This window comes from Fukomys damarensis, unplaced genomic scaffold (genome assembly GCF_012274545.1).
Source record: "Fukomys damarensis isolate Sample0158 unplaced genomic scaffold, DMR_v1.0_HiC HiC_scaffold_1, whole genome shotgun sequence".
Taxonomy (NCBI): domain Eukaryota; kingdom Metazoa; phylum Chordata; class Mammalia; order Rodentia; family Bathyergidae; genus Fukomys; species Fukomys damarensis.
In genome coordinates, this window is record NW_022900913.1 from 61,500,277 (window position 1) to 61,523,666 (window position 23,390).

Sequence of the window (23,390 nt, forward strand, 5' to 3'; positions counted from 1 at the left end):
TATTCAAAGGGCTGCAAGTGCTTCCAGCCCCAAGGCCCCGTGGCTGCTCCTTAGACCCATCCACTGGCTCAAGAAAGGCAGGGGTCCACTTCCCAACAGGCCAACCAGAACTCTGGCTGTACATCTGCCTCCAGTGGTCACGCAGAGGCGCAGAGGGCAGTGAGCACTGCTGTGAGGAAGGCGATGCAACCACCCGCACACTGCAGAATCTGCTGCTCTGTGCTTTATGCTCTTGTTCCAAGTGCGGAAATTTCAATGCACAGAACATAGACTAAAGGAGACCAAGACTGAACACTAAATAGGATGAGGTTAGCCACAGTGGTTTAAAAGCTATCGTTTATTTGACAATCACAAGTAACTTATAAATTTCACGGATGTGTGGAGCCCGACGGGGACAGGCAGCCCCCTCCACAGAGTGCTGAGCAGCTGTCTGCTGCCTAGGCTGGGCGTCTCATCTGCTGGAGGATCTCACTCCAACTGTGATTTAGACCAAACGTTAAATACCACGCAGCAATCTAACCCACATACAAAGTCTTTTTTCTTATCATTGTTTGATGTAATTTCTACCCAAGATGATTTATATGCAGTTACCTGTTTACGCATCAGTAAGGGTAAGGATCATGTGAGATAATAAACTTGAAACTCTATAGCAATGGTAACATATTACCTGGCTCTAGTGATGAATTCAGCATCAAAATAATACATTTAAAGACGCACTTAGCACATTTCAGCATCGAAGACTTGACTCTGAGGAGAAGCTATGGAAAGAAAATGGTGCTGGTTAGCAATTTTTGTGGCTACATGTATCACCTCTGCCAAATCCAAGCCTCTCCCCTTTGGAATTCACTACTAAGTGCTTCCTAATTCCAGACATCCAGTTTATATTCCATTTATCATGTAATTGAGACAGCCTGCTGAGTATAGGATACTGTCTCCAAATTCTGCCTGAATCCAGCACTGTCTTTCCTGTTGCCCCAGCCACCAGTCTCTCAGTGAGGATTAGAGATTTGCATGCTGCCGGGTGTTGGGAAATGTTTTCTACCACTTCGTTTCTTTGTAACAACAAGAATCCCTCAATATTGCTCCATAATGTCTTGTACAAAGCCCCTCCCCTCCCGACTTATGAAGTCCCCACCCTTCCCTTTGCCTCCTCTTCACCCATCGTTTACCCCGTCCTGTGCTCCTGTGCACCAGCTATCCACTCTCACCTGTACACAGCAGCCTCTGACACTCTCTCATCTGTCACTGGGTCTCCAGCTCCTCCTTCTCCTGAGCCCAGACATGGCCCATGGCCCGCTGTGGCCTCTGGGAAAGCCCTCCTGGCCTTGGGCTGCCTGGGGCAGTGTGCGCTCGAATCACATGGGAGGTGACATCCTGCACTGAAGACTGATCCTTTTCTCCAGGGTCGCTGTCACTACTAATGGGGCCTGGGCCATAGCAAGTGCTTAGTGATTGAGTGACAGAAGAGTGAATGCCATGCAGAGCTCAGAGACAAGTGGGTCTTTATTAGTAACAAAATACTAGCCCATAGCTGGTACCTCACTCTACAAATCTAAATTCACATTAAAACCCAATTTTTTGGTGGCCTCAAAGTTAAGCAAGGACAAGCCTGTGATTCTACCTCTAAGTGAGGCTGAGGCAAAAGGATCACAAATTTGAGTCCTGCCCAGGGCAAATTAGTGAGACCTTGTCTCAAACTAACCACAGTATTATATACGGCACATGTGAAACCACTTATTTGGGGCTTTTGAAAGAAAAGTTTATTCCAGTGAATGGAGACTAAAATCAGGGAGATCCTAGCAGATAGCTGTGAAAAGCCGAGTTTATTACATCTGTGTGTGGATGAGCTGACATTAGGAGAAAGAAATAGGAGCAGCTAGCTGGGAGAGATTTCATTCGTGGGTGGATGGGCTAACACCAGGAGAGATTAGCAGGTAACTGGGAAAGGAATTAGGCTTATATAGTTATTGAAGGGGCTAAGAAATCTGGGGTGAAATGTTTATGATGGAGTCCAAGAACAGCACAGTTGTGTAGAAAACTGCGAGATTTTTTGGCACCACAGAAAATTGTGTACTTCATTTTGTGTCCATTTGTCCTATTTACTGAGAAGTTGCTGTTGTTTGCTGAAAGCAGCCTGTTTTGTTGGGTCTCTTCACTTAGGCCAGGCCTGACAGTAGAACTATCATATGGTCCAGCCATCCCACTCCTAGGTACTTACTGAACATAAACAATGCAGGGACTCAAACAGGTGTTTATACACAAGACCTCACAGCATTATTCGTAAAAGCCAGCTGGTGGATGTCTGTCCATCAACAGAAGAACAAAATACATATTCCATCCACACAATAGAATTTTATTTAGTCTCAAAAGGGTGGTTTTGTGTGTGCGCACACACACACATGCACACACTGGCAGCCAAACCCAGGGACTTGTACATACTAGGAAGTATTCTACCACTCAGCTACACCTCCAGCCTCCAAAGGAACTAACATTCTCCGGACATGCCATGAGCGGACTTGAAAACATGTTAAATGAAAAGCCAGTATAAAAGGCAAATATTGTCTGATCTTAAAAATAGTTAAAATGGCAAATTTCAGGTATATTTTATCATAAGGCTGATAATTTGATACATGAAAACACTGTGGGGGTCATTATAGCCCTGTGCCCAGAACAATACAGTTGCTTCAATAAAGCAAGAAATGTATAACTTAATGACAACAAGCACTGTAAACATCAAAGAATGCTAAAAATATTCAAGAGTGAACATGAAATATTTACTTAAGAACTGCTTCGCAGAAATTTCTGAGATCAAACAGGCAAGATGGAGGGGGCCACGATATCAAAACATGAGACCCCCACCTACCACCTGGATGGTACACTGGATGCCCAGGCCGACAATGACAGGAGCACGCAGGGGCCATCTTCTGAGACCTCTCCTTTCTAGCCCCCAAGGCCTCCCACAGGAACACAACCAGGAGGGCCACTAAATGTACAAACACATTAAGCACTTGCACAGTGCCCATCACGAAGCCGACCCTCCCCGAATCCTCCCTGCTGCTCTGCATCACAGGGGAGTGGCAGGAAGAGCCTGCTTTCCAGCCCTGCTTTCCTCCAGAAGTGAGGCAGAAGTCACCAGGGCATGCCTACAAGTCAGTTTTAGGACAGTTAAAATTTACAGATGATCACAAAAATACTGATAGAAAAAAACTTTCATGAGACTTTTTTTGTGCTATCAAAATGACCTTAATTTTGCATCTACTTGGTAGCTATTACCTTGGTAGGGTGTTACGGGATAAAGCAGAATAGTATTTCTACCCTGAGTATATCTGACATGAAAATACCTGACAAAAGGTCAGAATCTAGGGTCAGAAGGTTGAGTACTGGTCATCTGGGTATCTTTTATTGTTTTATAAACCCTTATAAGTGACTAGTTCCTCCAAAAGTCACTGAAAATTATTAGGACAATCCCAACTCATTTAGTAAAAAGCAGCAGCAAAATGGATTTGTGGGGGAGCTCTTTGTGTTTCTCTAGCTATCCTGACACACCTTAAAAAAACTGATCATTGTGTTAATTTGCTGAATCTGCTGCCACAAAAAGTTCCCTCCCCATCTTTTTTTCTTTAAAAGAGATGAGGTCTCCTTATGTCACCCAGGCTGGTCTCCAACTCCTGGGCTCAAATAATGCTCCTGCCTCAGCCTCCCAAGCAGGGGGCACCAGGCACAAGCCCCTAGGCCTCACTTGAATCTCATCCACTGATCCAAAGTGCAGAAGAGCCCTACAGGGTGGGGGTTTGTGGCCTTCTGTTACAGTCCAAATGCATTTTTCTCCCTGGCTTACATTTTTAGTAAAAATGTGGGGTTTCTTTGGTGCTGGGAATTGAACCCAAAGCACTGGGCACATGAAGCACGCACCCTGCAGTGAACTGCACCCTCAGACCCTTAACATGTCCCCTAGGCAGAAATCATTAGGCAGTGCAATGCTGACTGTAATTTTCTTGGATAAAAAACTGTTATTTTACTAAACAATATATAAACAGAAAATGCAAAAATACTCAATTTTTTAGTAGTTGTATTTGTATGACATCTATGTTTCCTATAAAGAAAAACTATTATAAAGATTTAAGGTTCAATTAAGAGTTTTGTGAAATTTTAACTCATTTTTAAGGTGCTTTCTCCATTTTTCTTCCCCTTCCCTTTAAGTACTAAGGATTGAACTCAGGACCTTGTGCTTGCCAGGCAGGCAAGGTGCCACTGAGCTACATCCCCACCTTGTCTCCAATTCTGTAGAGAGCTGATTCAATTCTAAGTAGCCTGGACTCTTTATGCTTATAAGGTTTTAAAATTTGTTTTATTAATTTTTTTGTTTTATTAATTTTATAAGAATATTAGGAAAAGGGCTTGGGATTTAGCTCAGTGGTTCTACTGCCTGTGTTGCAAGCACAAGGACCCGAGTTCGATCTCTGGTACTCAAAAACAAAACAAACAAAAAAACAAGAATATTAGGAATAAATAGGCTGTCACAATTTAAAGTAAGCTGAATGATGCATGTTTCCATTCCAAGATGATCCTTTTTTAATGTTTTCTAAATCTTCTGAACAAATGCTTAGTACTGCTAAAGTTACTGCAGTGTCCTTATTTCTTTTTTGAGTCAGGGTCTCACTATGTAGTTCAGGCTGGCCCCAACTCACAGCATTCCTCCTGCCTCAGCCTCCAGAGTACTAGGATTACAGGAGTGCACCATCATACCCAGCTACAGTGTACTAATACAGAGATTTAAAAAAAAATGTAATCTCAACTACTTCTTACCTCCAAGTTTACTTTAAGATTTTATGCAAATTAACTTACCTCAAGAATGATAAAGGAACAATGCTATATGTATCTTTAAGCATAATATTTTAGGAAGTTAAAATCATTTTATATCAAATAAGTGAAAGGATTAAATAGCCAATGCACCCCTGCTGCCTGCTCTCATTGTAGTACTGACAGAAAATAAGGACTACAAGGAAAGAGTTGCTGAAGTATATACTCCAGAGCTAAATAAAACATGGAAGACAAACACATACATATTAAAGAATAAATTTTGTTTTTGAGACAGGGTCTTGCCGTGTAGATCAGGCAGGCCTCGAACTCACTCTGTACACCAACCTGGCCTCAAACTGTGATTGTCGTGCCTCAGCCTCCCGAGTGCTGGGATTACAGCTCTAAGACACCACACCTAATTTTAACAAGGCAAAGAGATCAGTTTTGACATGTAGTTGTGTTGGTTTGATTTTAAATGTTTCTTTTAGTTCTGGCTGAAAATCAAAACAAAATCCCACAAGCTTTTTCTCTAACTGCCTCCCAAAAGTACAGTGACAACAGAACCTGAAGCCTATGACAGTGCTGGGGTCCTCCACAGGAACAGGGACAGGGAAGGTGCAGCTCAGCAAGCATCTCTTAGCTGAGCGGGCGGGGGGAGAAGAGAGCGACAAAGGGAGAAAGGAGGGAGAAAGGGAGAAAGGAGAGAAGAGAAAAAGAGAATAAAGAAGAATAAAAACTAATTTTCCAGCCAGGGAAATACTTATAAAACCTTTTATGTCAAAGATAGGATTTCACAACATAATACACTAATGCAAAATCCAGTAGCACCTGAAAGATTTAAGTAAATGCTGCCATCACTTAAATGTTCTTAAATATCTGTGAAAGACTGAAGGAAAAAAAGATGAAGTACATTCTCCAGAGAACAACAAATGTATTTCAAAATAAAAACTGTATTTTTGTTTTTCTTTTTTTTCCAGATTTTGTTTTTGTACAAGAATTCATAGTTATCATATAATAACTTATACACAACGGGCTCAGTGTCCACTTTCCTCCTCCACGGTCACTGCGAATCTGCACATTCAGGCCGCCATCCCCAACACTGTGTTCTGATGAACAGATCACCGCATCTGATATATATATTACTTGTCTCTGGGAAAAATCAGAATTTTAATATGAAACATTTATTTATAATACAGAAATGGAAAAATCTACAGTAGGCACACAACCTAATTATGACTTCTAGGCGATAATTTCTAAATACTGGCCTACTGTGAATGCGTATTTAAAATAGTCTCATAAGAAGGTTTTATTTATATGTGCACTTGTGTCCACCTTGTCCCAAAGACTGTACATGACTACGGACAATCTGGGACTTTGAAGGTGCAGCCCTCAAGAAATTGTTAAATTTCTAAAAAGAAACAATTAGGATCTATTGGACAAGGAAAACACTCACAAAATTTCCAATTTTAAATTTCATATGAATAGGAAAATATTAAAAATAATTTTCTGTATATACATGTGGGTAATGTATATATTGAATTACACACATTTCTCACATTATCAATACAATTCAAGTGGAAATATTTTGGTGAGTTATTTTCCCATTAAATGACCACCTTGTCAAAATTTTAAAATATTTTATTACGTCATTAAAATAATTCACTTACCATTTCAATAGCTGACACTTTTTTTAAGATTTAAAAAAACTCTTCGTAACTATATTCCCTGATCCCTAGTGCTAGTGCCCTATTTAAATGAAAACGGGGCTCTTTGTCACTCAGAGACTCATGGATAAAATCACATCTACTTCAAAATTCTATCCATCAAATAAATTTTATTACCTGATTTATCAGAGAAATGCCTCCCCTCTGAGCATGTATACCCAATTATTCTCCCTATTATAAATAGGTGAGGAAAATACCCTAAGATAGATGGAGGCAGCTAACAGGATGTTATAGCACAGAATACAGGATGACTAAGGGTCTGATAGAAACTGTTCAGACACCTGAAAGCTCATTCTAGAAACTAACTTTAGAAACAAACCATTTATTTTTCACTCTAATATAAATTAATATGTATGTATTTATGTACATACACATGAATATAAAACAAAATGATCTAGTGCTGAGTAGCTATGAGTGAAAAATGGTTACAAATTGCATACTTTGCTTCATTTTGTACTTAACAATTCAATCAGTTGGGGTACAAACAAAAAGTCAGTGCATTTATTGACTCCATAGAGCCAGATACTCAAGCATACACTTTAAAAAGAACCTCCTCACCATGACAGGCATTGTACAGCAAGAATATATGTTTTTTAACACATTTCCTATTCCATACATAGACCGGACAGCGCTTGGCTTACTTTTAAATTAGCTTCATAAAAGAAACATATAAAGAAATGCATGTTTGTTAAAAGTCTTTTAAAATTACATCAAAACAACATTAAAACCTGCTCACTGAGAAGAGCCTGTTAATGTAGATCCTGTGTGGAAACGCCTAGTTAACAGTTCAGTATATTGCCATGTGAGGTTTGAGGAAGGGTGTGGCTGATATGAAGGCCCAGAGCACATGACTGTCTCCCCTGCCATGGTCACAATTTAGATACAGTCCTCTGATCAGCTGTTTGATGTGAAGGGATCCCTTGAAAATAGCTGTACACCTTAAAATTATCTATAATAAACAGTTCCCCAATAACTATTATTCTTAATTGAAATGCATTGATCATTCAGAAAAGATTTCTTGCAAAATATATAAACAAATGTAACTGCATATTTTCTGTAAATGTACTTAACATTGCTACACCAGCCTGTTAATGACAGGCTACTGTATTCAGTTCTTTGTGTCAAATTTATTAGAAATTTAAAAACAAAAAGGGTCTCAGCTGCCTTTGTTAGTTGGCTTTAAAATGTATAATAAAATGGGAGACAATATCTTCTCATAAACACATGGAATCAATAAGGAAAAGTAAACTATACAACGGACAAGATTAGAGAATACCAGAGCGTACCAGAGTAGTCACCAGAGTGAAAAATCTTCCAGTACAAAAAAGGGAAGAACTCTATACATCCAGTTATAGTGTGTTTCAATAAAGATGCAGCTCTCTCTTACTCTTGGCAAGAATTAATTGGTAATGGCACTGTTTCAGAGCAGTGCAAAAATATCCTGAGAAATTATTCAGATTACAACTAAAGACAGGGTTTTCATCACTAAGTTTTTGCACAAATCACAACTCTAAATATCATAAATAAATTAATTTAAAAAGCAGATAATCTTCACTGTGAACACAAAAAGGGGATATGACCCAGACATTGTTAATTCTCCCACTGGCTAATATCAGGGGAAAAAAAGATTGCATTAAGTGTCTATTTGTAGCTTTCTAGTTAACTATGGCCAATAATATACATGGAGGTAATTTGTAGTTCAAGTTTTTCATTTTTTTTCCCAACTAGCTACAAGCTAAATTCTAAAATTTACACTGAAATATACAACTCCAATTTTCAAAAGATCTTCCTCCTGGAGGAGTGATATTCAATTTTTTTGTGTGTGCAATCTTGAGGCAGAGCCCAAATAGTCCTATGAAAAGAGACAGAATATCTTTTTTTCAATTGGCACTGAAATTTCATTTTCCTTAGCTGCATTCTAGTAGCTTGGCCAAGTTATCCCGTAATTCTGTTAGTTCAAATATCTTCCCATCCAGAATTTCTAAGAGCGTCTTCAGGTTATTGCGAAAAGCTTCCTGTTCATTCTGACTCTTCTCCAGACGTTGCTCCAAGTCAGACAGTTGTCCCTCCAGATCTTTGTTCCGAATTTCTACCTCCTTCAGAAACAAAAGTAAAACACACACACACACACACACATACACATATATATATATATATAAGTTCGTCTCTTAGAAAATAAAATTCTTTTTTTGGAGACAGAGTCTCACTATATAGTTCAGCCTGGCCTTGAACTTACTATGTAGTCCAGGCTGACTTCTAACTCAAGGCCATCTTCCTGCCTCAGCCTCTTGAGTGAGTGTCTCTATATAGTTCAGCCTGGCCTTGAACTTACTATGTAGTCCAGGCTGACTTCTAACTCAAGGCCATCTTCCTGCCTCAGCCTCTTGAGTGCTGGGATTACAGGTGTGTGCCACAATACCTGGCTTCAGCATAACTTGTTATTGCAAGCATCATGTGACAAGCCTGATAATCAAGATGAACTTCTGAAGCTCAACTTCACACAATTTAAGGAGATTTCAGATTAGCCCCTCAGAATATATGGTTTTACTGACTAGCTTCTTTGTGAATCTATCTATTCACCCAACAAAAAGTTACTGACTCATTCCTTAAAGCCAAGTAACATTTTCAGACAGGCTTCAGAGCCCAGATAGGCCTGAAGACCCATTGGGAACTATTCATATCTCACCTTTATTGTTCTCTACCTAGCTAGGTTAACAGTACATAGCAGAACAACAGCCTGTTAGCAAGCTCAGGTGAAAGCAAGCAGAGAAAATGACATAAATTAAACTTTTGTTCTTACCAGCAACTCCGGCAAAAGATTTAGAGAAGAAAGTAATTCTATAAAATGAGTCTGTAGTATTCTCTGAACATGTTACCTCGATGTAAATTAATCATATTGTTAAGGATACAGTTCAATGGCTAAAAACTGTAATGAAGGTATATAATAACTATTTATAAAATGTAAAAGGGAAGCAAAAATTCATGATAACAAAAGGTCTTAAAAAATCTGAAACAGATTAAACTGGATAACCAATAATCAGAAGTTATTATTATGGCCGGACATGGTGGTGCACGCCTGTAATCCCAGCACTCGGGAGGCTGAAGCAGGAGGATCGCTGTGAGTCCGAGACCAGCCTGGGCTACATAGTGAGTTCCAGGTCAGTCTCAACTACATAGTGAGACCCTGTCTCAAAACAAAACAAAACAACCCCCAAAAAGAAGTTATTACTGTATTTAGAAATGTTTGTAAGCATGGCAAACGAGTCACAAAAATATAACTGAGCTATTTTTCAGTTAAAAATGAAATTTTAAGATGGCAAAAAATCAACTATTACACATTAACTACTCAGGTAATGAGCTGAGAGTCATATATCCTTCAGGAAAGCTCTTTTTTATCTGGGAGGAATTAAGTGACTGACACAAATTATATTCAAATATGTAAATTATATGGGACAATGAAAAAACATTTTGGTGTTATACAACATGAATCAGCCACAGAAAATAAGATATTTCCAATTTAATACATTTAGATGTAAATCTATTAAGTATAAAGGACAGTGCAAATTCCAGGAATTCCATTACTGAAAGAGAAGCTGCTAACAGTTCTAGGACTGGAACAGAGCTGGAAGCAGCTACCCACACCTGAAGAGCATGCACTTGAGGACAGATGCAGGGAATCAGTGCACACAAGAAAACAGTTGTGGGGCTGGCATGAAGGCACTTTTTCCCCAACATTTATTTTTCTTAAAATATCTTCAAAAACTGAAGTTTTGAGAAAAATAATTAAAAAACTGTCTTGCACACACTTAACAAAGTAAAAGCTGATTCAGAGTTCTGAGCACAACTACATGGATCACCAAGGGTAATTATAAGAAACGCTTTGAGCCTGGATACCATGTCAGATTCGAGAGTCTGGAAAAATCTAAGCAGGGAATAAAACAGCTTTGGTGACTGAGAAATGAAGAGCTTAGGAAACCACTCTAATCTCCAAGGATTTACTGAGCTCTTAACCATGTGTTTTTCTAATCTCCTTTCTTTGAATAATCTGAAAGGTGAAGATAAGTAAACAGGACGGAATCTGAAATTAATGAAATATTTATAAATTCAGAAGCCAAGAGGCTATAAACAGTTAAAGAAGAAACAGATCCTTTCATCAGATGTAAAAATTCCACTTCATGATTGCACAGTGCGCTCTCTTGTTGCTTAAACAATAAGCTTAAGGGTAGAATGTTTCCAACTATAAAAATAGAGCAAATGTCACTCCCCAGCCACCACCCAGTCTGCTCTCCAAAGCCTTCCTTATAAATGAAAGCCTCCCTTGTTCTCTGTGCCAATCAACTACACATCCAAACATTTTCAGTGGAATCAAGCAAAACACAAAATTCCCACAGCTATTAAAATTGCACTGTTACCTTGAGAATGAGTCTCCTCTAAGCTGTCTCTGCAGAAATTTTTCTAGCTAGATAACAAAAGGGATCCAAAACAATGCTAATGGTGCACATCTATTTTTGGGCAGAAAGAACATGCTTCTAGAGCAGGAATGGACAATCTACTGAGCAGGCGACCAAAGTCATGGCCAAAGGCCACTTCCAAGTTTTCTAACCTGTGCCCGTATTTTCCAATCCTGCCCTTCCTGCCTTTCTTCTCTCTGTAAACTCATTCTACTAATCACTCTTATTTTTGCCTATGAACTTCCTCTTTTCCCTTTCAATGTAAGACATGCCAGTGGTACCCAGAGGCATGATTCAGACTCAATAAACCCGAAAGAAGAGAACAACTTCATCTCTTTGGAGTGAAAGTGTAAAATTCTACTGGGCAGAAAGTCATGTTTGTGTATGTTAGATATGGAGAGTAACCCACTGGAGCGATGAAGAATACTATGCAATTATGATCCCTGTCAGTGGGTCCAGATCACCCTGATTTTCTCTAAATTTAAATCCTGCAACTTTTAATCTATATAAAAGTTGCAAGGGCCAGGATATAGCTCAGTGATTCCACTGCCTGCCTTGCAAGCACAAGGACCCAAGTTCAATACCTGGTACCAAAAAGAAAAAGTTACAAAAACCCTGTCTTTCTTGACATCTAATTCTTCTAAATTCTTATGAGTATGATTCATATCTTAAACACCTCTGGATCATTAATGCTTAAGAATAATAGGACACATAAATCATCAAGACAGGTATTAATAAATCATTTTTACCCAGAAAAATGGGCAAAAGACACACATGTGCACTTTGACAAAGAACTGCTCAACAACTAGTTATTGAACATCTTCCATTACTAGACACTGGAGATAAAGCAGTAAACTAAACAAAGATGCTTCCTGTTTTAATACAGCATGAATTTTAGAAGGCAGACACTGGTAATAAAGAAGTAAACTGAAGAAATTTTAGGGATCGCCAAGGTAATAGTGACTGTGTACTATAAAATCTACTAACCATCCTCCCCAAACTGTGTCAACACTTAAGAAGAATAAAACCTGCAAATTCCATAACTTTGATGTGAGCAGGAAAGAGAGGATAACACGAAACTATGATAACTGTAAGAAAGAGAAAGACCACAGTGAATCCCAAAATACTGAAGAAAAAAGCAGATTTTAAGAAAGTACGTGAAATGTGAACAGGCAATAGTGAAAAGACAGAGGAGGAGAATCAATGAGGACGAGAAAAGCCTTTTGGAATAGATTAATAAAGGGGGAAAGAAACAAGGCAATTGAAGATCTGGTGAGACAAAAGAGAATTAAAATATTGAAAGACATAATTTGCTGACCTCCTAATTCCCCAAAAGAGGGTGTTTTAAACTACAAACCATCCCAAACTGCCATTTTATTCACAAAATGTAAGCAATCTCCACCTACAAAAACCATAAAGAAAATGTAAAATATTCATACACTTAAGTAGATGAAAAAAATCCACCCCCCAAACCAACTATGATGCAGAAAAAAACTGAACGCTCCAGTGTGAATCAAAATTCTCACAAACCATTCAAAAGAACTTGGATTAGATAATAAGAAACTAAGAACAGAAATGGGAAAAACAAACTTTGGAAAAACAGTTGATTAAACCCATGAGAGAAACAGAAGAAAAAGGCAAAAATCACATCAGAAATTAAAACTGAATTATAAGGTGCTTCTAAAGAAATAGCTTTAAATAAAACTTTTAAAGTCACTTATTATTTATCTAACTATTAGTTTTAAAAATTCAAAGATAATGAAAGTGAGATAAAAGTGGGGAAAACATGTTGAAATACAAGATTAATAGAAGAAATAAGAAGAAAGGCAATCTAATGATGTAATGGGAGCTGTAGAAAAAAAGAATGAAACAGAACAGAACTAATATTTAAAGCTTTTACATAAGAAAATTTGGAAATAAGGGAGGCCTGAATATATAAACTAAAGCACCCATGTGTACTTGAGAAAAGTGATCCAACAGCGACTTCTGAGAAATATCCTAGTAAATCTAGTTTTAGGTAAAAATAAAGGAAAAATCCTCAGAGCATACAAGCAAAATGAGTCCCAAACTTGTAAGACAAAAGAATTAAACTAAGTAAGACTTCTCAAAAACAATACATAAAACAAGGCAACACTGGAATGTCATTTTTTAGTAACTCCAGGAGAAAATTATGAGCCAAAGGTTTTCTATCTTGCCAAGCTGTCATCCATGCACTGACCCCATGGCTTGAATTCAGGAATATGCAGGATGAACACCAATAAGAGGTCAAGTTTTCTCCAACAGAGAGTATTTGTAAACTTCAGAAAAAGAACCGATGGGGAATGCTGTGGTTTGAATACGCCCCCTTAAAATCCAGGCACTGCAACTCAATGGGTGATGTGCCAGTCAGAAGAGATGGCCTTGCAGAGGCACCCCATGGCTCCTCCCTTCAGGCATGGGATTCAGCCTGGCAAAAGAGGCCTCACACCTTCTCAGGTGAGGATGCAGCCCATTTCCTTCTGAGGGCTGCAGCAGCAGGGCAATCTGGAGAAGTAAGAAGATCTCACCAGACAAAAGAGCCAGCTGGTAGATGATCTTGGACTTCCCAGCCTCCAGGACTGGATAAATATATTTGTTCTTTATAAATTAACCAGCTGGAAGTATTCTGTCACAGGAGTACAAATGGACTAAGATGGTGAGCATTAATATATTAATGAATATTAAAAACTAAACCCAAGGTATTTATGATTGTTAGAAAGTTATATGTTAAGTATTGCAACAAAGCAGAAATGATACAAATATTGGAGAAGAAAGGAAATAAAAAAGTACAATGTTAATCTCATTATTAAAGCTATTATTTAATGTCATAGTTCAGAATCAAAGGATAGCATTTAAAACTAACAAACCAGATAGTGAAAGTTTAAATAGGAACACAAGTATTTTTCTTTTCTTCTTTGAAAAAAGTCTTTTTTTTTGTGGTGATGAGAACTAAACCCAAAGCCTTACACACGCTGAGCAAGCAATTATCTGCACTGAGCTACACTCCTAGCCCTAGGAGCATTTTTAAAAAGGTTTAAGTTCAAAGGTAACAACTAGAGTTAAGACCACCTTAAATATCAAAGAAATAAAAAAGAGCAAAGAATACATCATAAAGAGAAAGAGACAAAAATATATTAATACATGTAAATGAGTTACCTATTAAAATACTATTTTCAATTGGCTTAGAAAGTATTATCTGTATGTAAGATACAGACTGAGCGTTCACAAATACTGATCAAATACTAGATCACAAAATTATGTAAGGTAGAAGTTCTACAATAAAATCCTATGACCCCAATATAATAAAACTAGAAGTTAATAACTAAATAAAAATACAAAAAGGCCCTTCTACAAAGAAATTTAGAAACCTTCTTTCAAACAACTCTGGTATGAAAGGGAAATAAAACCCAAATTATAGACTTTCAAAAAACCACCTTAATGAAAACATTAAGAATCTACTGAGACATACTTAACGTGATGATGAGAGCCTTCAACATTTATATAAATGAAACAATAAAAAGGAATTAAGCCCCCTTTCAAAATTCTAGGAAAAGAATTACTGAACCAAAGAAAGCACAAGGCAAAAATAATAATAATAAAAATGGAAATTAATAAAATACAGGACAGAAAAGCATTGATACTGATTAATCAAAATCTAGTTTTCAAAACATACTGAACATATCACTATAGTATTAACTTTAATTACTCAACAAAGAAAAGGATAGGGCCAGGGATTTAGCTTAGTGGTGTCGCTGCCTGCCTCGCAAGTGCAAGGTCCCAAGTTCGATCCCCATTAGGAAGGAAAGAAGGAAAGAAGGAAAGAAGGAAAGAAGGAAGGAAAGAAAGAAAGAAAGAAAGAAAGAAAGGAAGGAAGGAAGGAAGGGAAGGGAGGGAGGGATAAATAACAAGTACATAAAATAAGAAATGAGTTCGCATTAAATGTCTACAAATCTAGATTTACAGTTTAAATAAGTCATTTTATGTAAAAGACAATAATTATGGAATTACTAGGGGAATTCTATTACACCTTCAAGGACTAGATAGTTCTAATATGAGATAAATTGTTTCAGGGCATGAAGTTATTTTATGAATCAAGTTTGATCTTGATACTTAAATTTCATAAACACAGTTCCCACCCTCCAAAGAAAGAAAATTACAAACCAATATTACATACTAATACCATATAAAAATTCTATGTAATTGGGAATCAAATTTAATGTCCACAATAAGAAAACTGACATATTATGCTTAAATGGGATTTATCCCTAGAATGCAAAGGTAATTCAATATAAGAAAAATATGATAATACACTATCTATCTAGGAAGAAAAAAAGGGAATCTAGGAAGAATACATTTGTCTTCACAGATGTAACAAAATTCAAAACTCACTCCTGATAAGAACACTCTAGAAAATAAGAACAAAGGACATTCTTATAACATGATTAATATAAGCATCTCTGCTAAGGGTAAGAGCAAAGTAAGTATGCTTGTTTTCCCCACCGTTTTAACAGTGTACTGGTATTTTAACTGAGGTAGCTTGGAAAGACAAATCCAAAGGGGAATAAGAATTGCAGAAAAAAATATGTAAAATTATCTCTATTACAGAGTATATGTTAGTATACCTAGAAAATCTGACATAATTACGGGAATAAATGATAAATCTAAGCTCAAACATTAAAACAATTTAGTTAAGAATATATAATTAACATAAAGAATACAACACCTTTGAGGGGTGTCATGGTGCACTCCTGTAATCCCAGCACTTGGGAGGCTGAGCAGGACTGCTGTGAATACAAGCCCAGCCTGGGCTACATACAGTTCAAGACCACCCTGAATTACATAGTGAGAACTCTGTCTCAAAAATCCAAAATGGTGTGGGGGGGAGAAAACTCTCAATATACACAAAATCTAAAGGTTATAAATGGAAGAGGAAATCCCATTTGCAAAAGCAATAAAATATTTACAAGTAAACACTTAGAAATATGCGAAACCAACATGATGAAAATCCCAAAACTAACTCCTGAAAAACACAAAGGCAGACATGAACAAATGGAAAGTTATACTTTGTTCTTGGATAGGATGAAAAGTTTAGGAAACTGCAGTGCTCCTAAAATTGTAACTATAAATTCTAAGCAATCCCAACAAAACTTCACAGACCTTAATTTTTAGTTGACCTTAAAAGTGGTACTATAGCAAATATTAATGTTTATATAGAAAAATAAGGAAGAAAACTAGTGAAAAAGAAAAGCTCTAAGGAATGACTAGTTTTACTAGTAGTAGTTTTTACAACACACTTAAGATCTCTATTATTAAAGCAGTGTGGTATTGGCACAGGAATAAAGAGTATCCAAGGGAACTGAACCAGAAATCAAGAAACAGACCAAAATACAAATGGAAACTGAGCATCTCAAAGTTCTGAAAAAATACAAAATTTAAAATAAATGGCAATGAGATTACTAGACAGACATTTGGAAAAAAAATAAAACTAGAACTGTATCTTATACTACACACAAAAAGACATGCAAAAAGGGACAGAGACATAGACCTAAAAAATGAAATCACTGAAGTACTGGAGGGGCATTTCCATATAACAATGTAAGAAAGGCCTATGCTTCAAAAACCAGAGGCAATAAATGAAGATGACGAATGAGACTGCATAAACTAACATCGTCTCACTCAAAAGACACTAACATAGGGGGCCTGGGATTTAGCGCAGTAGTTGCCTGCCTTGCAAGAGCAAGGACCTGAGTTTAATCCCCAGTACTGAGAAGGGGGATGGGGAGGAGACACTAACAGAGAAAATAATTCTATTTTCTTATATGAAGAAATATTTGAAAGTTTTGGAGGAATTAGTAACCCTAAGAAGAAAAGGACAAAAAAGATATAAATAAATTCACACATAAAAAGACACAAATGGCTTTCTTACTTATAAAAGATATTCATCTTCATCATAATAAGGGAAACAAAGCTGCCATTTCTCAATGTCAAAAATTAAAAGCATTTTAAAGAAAGACTATGAAAAAACAGGCACTCAGAAAACTGGCTGCAGTGTGAATTGGTACAATGGCTTCTGTGGAGAATCTGGCAATATTTAATGCAACTATGTATGGGTTTACTTTCTCATTTAGAAATCTTGCTTTTAAGGATTTATCCAGAAGATACACCTCTAGCAATTACAAAGAAACTGCACTGTTACTTATTTTAGTATTATTGCAGCAAACTGAAAACAATCTAAATTCCCAAATAAAAAAGGGTTGGTTGAATAAACTGATACACACACACACACACACACACACACAAAGTACAATGCACCTCTAAAAGACACTGAACAAAACCTCTATGAACTCTCATGATTTACACGATATATTTCAGGTGATGAAAATAACCAAACCAAAACAAAAAAAAAAGAAGTACAAGAAAAGTAATCTAGAGTATGTTACAGTTTGTGTAACAAAGGGGGGGTGTGTGATATAAAAACCCCACTCATATATCAGTGTGGTAAGAAGAAACAGGCAGACAGGTGTGGTGATGCACACCTTAATCCCGGCACTCCTGAGGCTAAGGCAGGAGGACTGCTGCAAGATTGAGGCTAGCCTGGGCTACCAAGACCAGTCTGGACCAAATGGCGAGACCTGTCTTAAAAAAACAAGACAAAACAAAACACACCCAGAGGAGGTGGGGGGAGGGAGAGAAAGAGAGAAACCAAAACAAAAAACAAAGAAATAGGCCCTTATTTTCTGAGACAGGGTCTTGCTATATAGCTCAGGCTGGTCTTGAACTCACAGCAATCCTCCTGCCTCAGCCTCCTGGGTGCTAGACAAGTACCATTATGCACGACTCAGCATGAGACATTTTACAACCTTGATACTAGGCAATTTTCATTTAAAAATTAATCTTAAATCATCAGAAAAACAACTATTTATGTAAGAAGATTTATTATGATGTTATTTATTATGGCATAACACTGGAAACAATATAAACTACCACCTCTATAGGAACATGAGAAGAAAGCCATGGGGGAAAAAAGAACAAAAAAGCTATGTTCAAACAAACACCATGGAAAGGAACTGCCCAATGCTTTGCCTTAGGATGAAGGGATTAACGCTGATTTTCATCCTCTAAGTATACTTTTCTAAATTTGCCACAAAGAGCATATGTTACACTGGTATTTAGATCTGACTAGCAAAACTTGGAAATTAGGTGGCATGATGGTGTGTACCAATGATTCCAGCATTCTGGGTGGCTGAGACAGGAGGATGAAAGTTTTAGCCTAGCCCTGGCAACTTATAGACCCTGTCCCAAAATTTATTTTTATCAAAAGGGGCTGGAGATGTAACTCATATGAAGGCCTTGAGTTCAACCTCTAGCATCAAAACCAAAAACAAATAAACAAAAAACCCCAAACCAAACCACCTGAGAATTAGAAACTCTATCATGATCATTTAGGCATAGCTATGATTTTTCAATCCATATTCATACCTCCAATCCAACTATACAGGATAGAATTCTGGGAGTTCCCCTGCTGTCCAAGAATTGTAGGTAGGTAAGTTAGATACCTTGTAGGCAGTCAGATGTGGCTGCCCTCAAGGAGCCAACACATAGAGGAGCCAACAAGGAGAACAACTGAGGCACATTAGCATTATAAAAAGAAAACAGGGATTACTTCTCCTAGAGATAGCAGTGATTGATATTCTAAATGGGAAATTCCTGGTATGTGACTTGTTTTCCCATTTGATCCCCATTTTATCAATATTACCTGGGGTGACTGTACTTGTAATCTTTTTGGTTAGTTGTGGTTTTGTCCCACTTTGTACCCACCTCACCTCATGGCTTTGCCATATAAAATACCTTTGAGAAGGGGTGTGGGCAGGCAACCCACTTTCTTGTCCTGTTCTTCCTAGAATTCATTCTTTGATTTTAGAGAACATGCACCTGTGTTTCAGATATCTAGCAGGTTTGGGATTTACATCTATTCCCCCTATATCACAAGGACTTTAATAAATTGTTTTCTATATTACATGTAAGGTTCTGGGACTTGATAATTAGGACACATTCAGGTGTGCATGTACGGATAGGGGAAGGAGGAGCCAGGTTACAGGAGGAATTTTCTTTTAACTACAAGAAATAGAGATTATTTCTGAGGTCTAGTCTTTTAAAATTCATTCTCAAGTTTGCTGAAAGTTTCCCTGTCCTGTTCCAGGCAGGTTGTTTTCTGATAATAACTTTTGATATTCAGAGGAAGAATGTGTAAGAACTGATATTCACAACTTCAGATGTCAGTTGTAAAATTCAATTGCTCATCAGTGATAAAATATATGTAGATATTTTAACATAGAAGTTTGATATGAATAAATCATCTCTTGGTTTTTCTTCATAAGTGGCACAGTGCATATGTGACAAAAATTTACACTGACAAACTTTAAAAACAATCATTATGGATGGCTTGGGAACTTGTTTGACATGTAGATGTTTGACATGTAGAAGATGATGTAGATGCAAATAAATCTAGGCTTCATTGCTTTGTAGCTAAGTGTCTTGCTTAAATTTGTTAACATTTCCTCTCTCTACCAATGAGAATATCCCATCTGCTAATTGAGAATTAGAGGTAATGTGTGCTAAGTACCTAATATAGCCAGTCACAACAAGTACTATACTCAAAACCTAAAACAAACACAAGAAAAAACTAGACCTAGCCTCCCTCCACCGTTTCTTCCAGTGCTAATTATATGCTTATTATAGCTCTCTATAAGGGTTTCTCAATTTCAATAGTGCTGCCATTATGGGCCAAAAAAATCAGTATCCCTGGCTTTGCCTATTAGATCTCAGTAGCACTTCCCCAGTTGTGAAAATAAATCATGTCTCCACACATGGTTAAATGTTCCCTGTGATGAAAAACTACTAGTTAGAACCACTACTCTACATAGATGATTAAAATATAGGGACAGCATTGAAGAGGTCAAGTCAAAATATGTAATTTATTTTTCCAGACTGCTCAAAGGCAAGGGCCATGGGGGTGTAATAAATGTACCTAGTTGGGCATGGTGGCACATGCCTGTAATCTCAGCACTTGGGAGGCTGAGGCAGGAGGATTGTTGAGAGTTCAAGGCCAACCTGGGCTACATAGTGAGTTCAAGACCAGCCTGGAGTACATGGCAAGACCCTGTCTCCAAGGGCTGGGGATTTAGCTCAGCGGTTCGGTGGCCTGCCTTGTAAGCGCAAGGACCGGAGTTCAATCTCTGGTAACAATAACAACAAAAAAGGACCCTGTCTCCAAAAACAAAAACAAAAACAAAAACAAACAAACAAACAAAAAAACCAAAGAAAAGTACCTAAGCTGGAAAGAGGAAACTTTGGTAATGAATTCTTAACTCACTATGCCTGACTACCACTGAGACAGGAATCATGTATGCAAATTTGAATCAGGAAGTTTATGATTTACACAAAAAAGTGAACAAAATTAATTAGACTGAAAGAAAAATAGCACTCACTTGTGTTCAGTAGGGAACAACTACTGCTAGAGTTCATATATTAGTTCAGTGTGAAAAATAAGCAGATTCCTAAATTAAATGATATCCACTTGAAAAATTTTTAAAAATTCATGGTATTTTTATATTAAAAGTAGGAATTCACTAAATAATTTACCAAAGAAAATTTATAAATGGTCACCAGAATCACAAGCTACCTAGGATGAACTTACCAAGTAATTTTTGAAAAATCAAAGAATGGGCATAAATCAAAGTCCTGGGAAAGAAGAATGACTAAAAACTACAAAATAAAGTCACAGGAAGTCTTACTATGTGAAAGAATGACTGATGGCTTTCTATGTGGAAATAAATAAAACACTTTATGGCAACTTACCTGTAGTTTCTGAGTTAAGGAGTCCCTCTGTTCTTGTAGTTCTCTGGCATTATCAATTTCTTGTTTTAATCTTTCTATTTCCTGGAAATGGCAGAATAATGTCTTTAACAACATTTATAAATTACATTAAAGAAAGGGGAAGGCCTTATTTCCCCTTGAAATAATTGTCCCACATTTTAGGAAGCAGTAATTTCATACACATTCCTTTATACTGACTTTCAGAGGGATGTGTTCATCTTTTTTTTGTACCAGGGATTGAACTCAGAATCTTGCGCCTGTGAGGCAGACACAGTGTCACTGAGCTAAATCCCAGGCCCAGGATGTATTCATCTTTATAGGTGTGCTGTCTATAACAGAATGATCTTCAGGAACAAATCTAATTTGATACAGAACTGCTTAGAAACACAAACTGATCATTTTAAAGGCTGCTTCAAGCTTTGAGATCGAATTCTTTCCTAGGACATTAAAGTTTTTGACTGAAAAGCAGAGAGTTACAATTGGTGAAACTGTTTTAAAATCTCTCATGGCTTCCTGATTTTTATAAATGCACTCCTTATATAGAAGGTACCAGATACTCTTTTAGTCTAACTGCCCCACCAGTTAAACACAGTTCATAGCAACAGAAATCAGAATGGGGCAGATTTGAACAGGCTCCATGCAACTCAAGAAAAAATTCATCTTAAAAAAGTACACAATCTTAACTTTTATTCCATGAATTTGACAAACTAATATTTGGAACACAAGTTAGCCTGATATAAATAGGTAGAAAGTGGCAAATACCTCTTCTTTGACTTTTAGTGTCTCTTCCAGTTCTTGTATTGTCTGATTTAATTCTGTCTTATGGGTATGCACCGCATTTGCCTGGCTGCTTACACATTCAAGCTCTGTCACCTAAAATTCAATGAGAACATAGGTGAAATTAAACAACAATTTTACAAAGCTTCTCAATGAAGACATAGTAAGCCCCTGATTTGTGAATAATGAACTCTGGATCAATATACGAAAATTAATTTTAGAAACTAGTAACACAATCAGCATAAAAGGAATAGATTCTTTAAAGATACAAATTTAAGACAAGGTAAAAAGAACAAAGGAAGTATTTATATACTTGGTCATGGACAGGCTAGGAATAGTACTTAAGTGATTTCTTGATAGCAGAGAAATCCTATAATTAAAGTTTTCCTTAAAAATTTTTTCTGAACACATATTCAAGATGATATATGGCCATCTGTCCTTCATCTACAGCCTTCAAATTAAAAATGGGCTGTGAAAACTGGTCTTGCAGAAGTGAGAAGTTTTTCAAGTACATTTCCAAAATGTAACGGAATTTAGAAGAAAATATATGCTTAAAATACAGCTTACATTATTCAATACTAGAATGGCTTCATATTCATAGTATTTCTTATAAGATAAGCTTTCTTTAGTATGTAAAAATTTACTGACAGCCCAAAGAGCTAGATACCTTTTCTTTCTTCCTCCCTGTCCCCCACACCCCTTTCCTACATTAATCAGCGGGATTCTTTCTTTTTTGGTTTTTTTGAGACAGGTTTTGCTATGTAGTCCAGATTGGCCTTGAACTCATTATGTAGCCCAGGCTGGCCTCAAACTTGTGGTGATCCTCCTGTCTCAGCTTCTTGAGTTACAGGATTACAGGCCTGCACCACCATGCCCTGTTTAAGTGTAGTTTCTATTTACATTTCCCTAATTAACCCCAATTATTCACATATCCTCTTTGGCCAAAATATATACCTCCAACTAAAAGCAGGATGGTCTCCTGGTTCTGCAAACAAGCTGTTGCTCATGTCTACCTTCTTGACTTCACTGGACTGCCCTTTCTCAGATGTTGGAAAATCATTCTGACCCGACCAAACCATCTCCTCTCAGCTCACCACTTTCTCCAGATAGCCAGGCTTACTTACACAAGCCTGCAGAGCTCTCCTATTCTGCTTTACAAAACACAGGATCTGTTAAAAAATCTTGAGAATTAGCTCCTCATTGTTGAATAGGTACAGCTGTCTGATTAGATAATATGGTTCCAGTTCTGATAATGACGATTAACAGACTATTTTTTCTGTAGATAACAATCACAAACTGTGGATAAAATATAAAAATCAACTGTTTGAAGGCTCCAATGAGTAACCAAATTGTCAGAAGACTGAAAGAAAGCAGTCACTTTGGGTAAAATACATATTCACACATTTTTTCGCCTGCAGGCAGTCACCTGCCATCCTGCTTAACTGCTTGGATGAACTTAAACAGAAAACTACAGAGTCCTTGGAATAGATGGACCAGCCAGAAGTTAGGGAGTTAAAGAAAGGAGTCCCCAAATAAACACACAGGCTTTCCTCAGCTTTCAGGTAATCCCAGTTTAACAGGCACAGATGAGAACCCAGGGGCCCAGGAACATGAGAACCAAACTCTGATGGCCAAAAGAACAGGCTTTGGCAGTGCTTCCCCCAGAGTAGAATTTACAGCCCTATCCTGCCACGATGACCCCAGCTTTCTGGTGCTATCTCAGAACAGCTGTATTCTCAAGGTT

At 37.4% G+C, this 23,390-nt stretch overlaps 1 protein-coding gene across 3 annotated transcripts in view; it reads right to left on the reverse strand.

Moving 5' to 3' along the window:
• Window positions 1-23,390, reverse strand: part of Homer1 (homer scaffold protein 1) — a 128,062-nt gene that overhangs the window by 12,184 nt on the left and 92,488 nt on the right. For 2 of the 3 annotated variants that reach the window (XM_010604107.3, XM_010604109.2), the window contains exons 7-9: window positions 21,632-21,742; window positions 20,852-20,932; window positions 668-758 (exon numbers count right to left, since the gene is read on the reverse strand). In XM_010604107.3, coding sequence (XP_010602409.1) covers window positions 668-758; window positions 20,852-20,932; window positions 21,632-21,742 — 283 coding nt within the window. Of the gene's footprint in view, window positions 1-667; window positions 759-6,360; window positions 8,621-20,851; window positions 20,933-21,631; window positions 21,743-23,390 lie in introns of those variants that run through there. The other variant, XM_010604111.2, reaches the window with a different exon arrangement.